General features: G+C 61.6%; 1 protein-coding gene across 1 annotated transcript in view; it reads left to right on the top strand.

Moving 5' to 3' along the window:
• Positions 1-4,539, top strand: part of SLC6A19 (solute carrier family 6 member 19) — a 21,413-nt gene that overhangs the window by 9,595 nt on the left and 7,279 nt on the right. Inside the window, exons 3-6 of the mRNA XM_017515941.2 lie at positions 373-510; positions 2,085-2,266; positions 2,746-2,856; positions 3,208-3,320. Coding sequence (XP_017371430.1) covers positions 373-510; positions 2,085-2,266; positions 2,746-2,856; positions 3,208-3,320 — 544 coding nt within the window. The remainder of the gene's footprint in view (positions 1-372; positions 511-2,084; positions 2,267-2,745; positions 2,857-3,207; positions 3,321-4,539) is intronic.

Here is a 4,539-nt window from a genome sequence, read left to right as displayed (position 1 = left end):
GGGGAGGCGCGTGCAGGGCAGGCGTGAGCAGGGGAGGCGAGTGTGCAGGGCAGGTGTGCGTAGAGATGTGTGCAGGGCTGGTGTGCGCAGGGGAGGAGCATGCAGGGCTGGTGTGTGCAGGGGAGGCGTGTGCAGGGCTGGTGTGTGCCGGGGAGGCGCGTGCAGGGCAGGCGTGAGCAGGGCAGGCACGTGCAGGCTGCACCACTGCATCAGCTACACGATCCTGGCCCACACTGGATCTGCCCTCAGATTGTGGAGCAGCCCCTCCTGGCCACACCCTGTACCAGGCCTGGGACCACCTGTGGGGAGTGGGGACAGGTGGCTGGGGAGGGCGTGCCTCGGCCCCAAGCCTCAGCAGCAGCCTCCCCACAGGCGTGGCCTCCATGATCGTGTCCTTCGTTGTGGGACTGTACTACAACACCATCATTGCCTGGGTCATGTGGTACTTCTTCAACTCCTTCCAGGAGCCTCTGCCCTGGAGCCAGTGCCCACTCAACGAGAACAAGACAGGTGCGTCGTTGCAGCAGTCCCAGCCACATCCGTCTCACCTGTGGGGCCGTCACCCCTCTCGCGCAGGCACATGGCCTCATGAAACTCAGCTTAGGTGTGGCAGAAACCAGAGCCCCAAAGCAACAGGGTGTCAAAAAATTGCAGCTCAAGACAAAAGGCTTTAAAAGTGGTGGCTCTTGTGTAGGAGGTGTGGCGGAGGACGAGGCCCTGGGGAGGAAAGTGTGGGAGCCTGGGGGGTGCTGTCCCCACTCTCAGGGCCTCCAGTCACCTGCCCGGAGCTCAGGCTTGCTGGGAGGTTGCTCCGTATCCTCCTAGGAGGGACGTGGTGTCGGACCGCCGCCTCCTGCCCCCGCATCCCTGCATTGCTCTGCACAGATGGGTCTGTCCTGCCCACGTGGGCCCCACATTGCCCTCCCAGCTCAGCCCTTGCAGAACCCTCTCTCCCAGGGAGGGAGTGTCGGGGGCAGACCTCTGTGTGTGACATGAACTCGGCTCACCGTGGTCCACATGGTGGCCCTGGGACCTGAGCGGCTCGGTCACCAGCAGCTTCTGGGCCGAGCAGCACAGCGGGGCTTCACTGCACACCACTGCTGAGTCGAGGCTGGCAAGACGGTCCCTGGGGCAGGAATAATACAGATGCCCCCACAATACGTGAACCCTCACTGCACTCTGGGACTGCCGGGTCCCTTTCCTGCCTCTGGGGATGTGGGTTCTCTGGAATTAGACCACTTCCCCCTTAGAAGGGCCTCACCGCGGTTCCTCGAGTCCAGACAGGCCCACCGTGGTGAGTAGGGAGCGGGTGGTTGCAAGCGGGGGCCCTGTCCAAGAGCACACGTGCTCTGAGGCCCCCATGTCCCTGCCGGGGCTCACACGGGGAGGAGGGAGCAGCGTGAGGCCCAGGGTGCACCTGACTATTGGGACTGAAGCCTTCCAACCAGTGCACATGTGTAGGCATGTGTGTGTGTGAGTGTATGTGCATGTGAGCATTTGTGCCTGTGTGCATGTGTGTGCTGTGTGCTTGAGTGCATGTGTGCACACGTGAGCATGAGTATCTGTGCACGTGTATGTGGTGTGAGTGCATGTGTGCACATGTGTGTGTATGTGTGAGTGCATGTGTGTGCACGAGTGTGTGCCGGTGTACATGTGTGTGCATGTGAGTGCATGTGCATGCATGTGAGAGTGTCTATGTATGTGTGTGCATGTGGGTGAGTGCATGTGCATGTATATGAGCGTGTGAGCCTGTCGTGTGTACATCTGTGAGTGCATGCATGTGCACGTAAGCATTGTGCCTGTGTACATGTGTGTGTGCATGTGCATGTACATGAGCATGTCTGTGAGTGCATGTGTGTGAGTGCATGTACATGAGCATGTGAGCCTGTGTACATGTGTTGCTGTGTGAGTGCATGTGTGTGCATGTAAGTGTGTGTGCCTGTGTGCATGTGCCAGTGTGGGCATGTCACTGATGTCAAGGCCTCTGGAGCATGGCTGGCCTGTCCTCCAGCTCAGGGCCTGTGGTGTCCATTCTCCCCCCTTGGGGACCCACACCCTGACATGTGTGGATGCCCCTTTCCCAGGGTACGTGGATGAGTGTGCCAGGAGCTCCCCTGTGGACTACTTCTGGTACCGAGAGACGCTCAACGTCTCCACGTCCATCAGCAACTCGGGCTCCATCCAGTGGTGGATGCTACTGTGCTTGGCTTGCGCATGGAGCGTTCTGTACGTGTGCATCATCCGTGGCATCGAGACCACCGGGAAGGTACCACGTGGGCCCGGCCAGGCTGCAAGTGCTCCGGAGGGTGGGTGCAGGCAGCCCTGCCTCTGCTGGCCACACCCCAGAACCCAGCTCTGGGGGTCTCAGGCTCTGTCTTTCCCCAGACACCAGCAACAGCGCTGCCTCTGCCCTGAGGCTTACCAGCCTGGGCGGGAGGGGCCCTGCCTGCCCTGGGTTTCCTGAAATGCCCAGACTTAGGGCCCCAGGAACTTGCTGCTGGCCCGCTTGACACTCAGCATTATGCAGGAGTAATGCAAACTGCTGGAAAGAGTTAGACAATGATGATGGTGATGGTTAATCAGGAAGGCTGACATGGAAGAGTAAGGCTCCATCTTCCCTACATGGGAATCTTTGCTGGGACGTCCAGAGTGGCCAGCCCTCTCTCCCAGGGGGCCAGCAGCCTGTGAGGCCCAGCCCCCCCTCCCCACCCATCCCACATGTCCACCAGCCCTGCCCACCTGCAGGCTGTGTACGTCACCTCCACGCTGCCCTACGTCGTCCTGACCATCTTCCTCATCCGAGGCCTGACGCTGAAGGGTGCCACCAACGGCATTGTCTTCCTCTTCACACCCAACGTGAGTCTCCGGGGCTGCCCTGGACTAAGACCTCCGGAGAGGCCTGCCAGCTGTCACCCACAGGGACAGGCAGCCCGCTGCCCAGCCAGTCCCAGGCCTGAGAAGGTCCACTGGGCCAGCGAGGGGCCGGCCTGTTCCTGGGGCCCGGGTCAGCTCCTGGTAGCATGGCTTTGCCCCTATGAGCTGACAGAGGCCCTGCGGGGAAGGAACTAGTTGCTGCCCCCGGGGGCCATGGCCTAGCCTGACCACCCCGATAGCCTCGGCCCTCCCCAGCCTCCCCAGGACCACACCTCCCAGGTCCCCGTGGCCCTGTCCAAGCTGCCAGTGGCTGAGGGTCTCTGTGTGGCACAGGTCGCGGAGCTGGCCAACCCGGTCACCTGGCTGGACGCGGGCGCACAGGTCTTCTACTCCTTCTCCCTGGCCTTTGGGGGCCTCATCTCCTTCTCCAGCTACAACTCTGTGCAGTGAGTGTGGGCATGGCGGGCCTCGGTTTCCCTCTCAGTCCGGGGAGAACTTGCTGGGAGGATAAAAGACAAGGTGGAAAGCGCTCTATGGCTGTGTGGCTGGGACCTCCGTGCCCCAGTGGGCCCTTGCCCACCCGCTCAGGGTCTGTGTGAGCTGAGTCTAGAGCGCAGTGTGTGGAGGAGGGTCAGGAGCCGGGCGCCTGCGCCCTCCCCCACACCTATCCCTCCACGTGCCTGGTACGGGCCCTTCCTGTGCTCTCCCCAGACCCCTGCTCCACGCCCACATCGCTCCCAGCCCACCCCTCGGCATCCCAGGTCCCCAGACGTGTGGCACCCCTGACACCCTCCACATCCCCCACCAAGTCCTTCCACTGCACCCTCCCCCGTACCTACTGCACGTCCCAATGCCCCCAGGAAGGGTGTGTACCCTGGAGTCCCCAGCAGCCTCTGGGAGGAGCACAGCTGGTGTCAGTTCATTTCCACTCACATTTATGTAGCGCCTACTGTGTGCCTGACCTGGTGCATCAGGACCCATCCTCAGTGACCTGAGCCCCTGCAGGTTGACAAGCAAGCACAGAAACCGCCCTGTGTGTGGTGACCAGAATCTCAGAGCAGAAGGGGTGGGGGGTGAAGGAGGACTCCTAGGGGTCAGGGTGCCCCTCTAGGCGGGGAAGGTGTGATTGGAGCCGGACACAGAGGACATCAGTGCAAGGGGGCGGAGTCTGGGTATGGAGGGCGGGGCTGGAGTAGGGAGGGTGGGGCCTGGGTGTGGAGGGCGGGGCCGGGGTAGGGAGGGCGGGGCCAGGGTGTGGAGGGCATGGCTGGGGCTTGGCAGGTGTAGCGCCCAGGCAGGAAGGCTGGGAAGCAGACGGAGGTGTGCTTGGAGGCATGTGCAAGATGGGGGTGGGGGCAGAGGGTGTTGGAGGGACAGGAAGGACTCTGGAGTCACTATGCCAGCACTGGGTGGAGCAGTGAAGCCCACCCAGGCCTCAGGGGCTTCCCCAGGTGCGGAGGGCAGGTGCTAGGAGAGCCCTGGGCACTGCAGGCAGCTGGAGCAGGGCGGCATCGGGCTTGAGGACTCTTTTTTGTGGAGTGGCTGAGGTGGAACTGAGGGTGAATTATTTTATAACAGCTTTATTCAGATCACTTGCATACCACACAATCCTCCCATTTGGAGTGCACGGCCCAGTGGTCTTTTTTTTTTTTTTTTTTTTTTTTT

The sequence above is a fragment of the Cebus imitator genome, unplaced genomic scaffold (assembly GCF_001604975.1).
Source record: "Cebus imitator isolate Cc_AM_T3 unplaced genomic scaffold, Cebus_imitator-1.0 Scaffold567, whole genome shotgun sequence".
Classification (NCBI taxonomy): Eukaryota; Metazoa; Chordata; class Mammalia; order Primates; family Cebidae; genus Cebus; species Cebus imitator.
The sequence above is the reverse complement of the archived record's forward strand: the minus strand, read 5'-3'. Positions and strand labels throughout refer to the sequence as shown.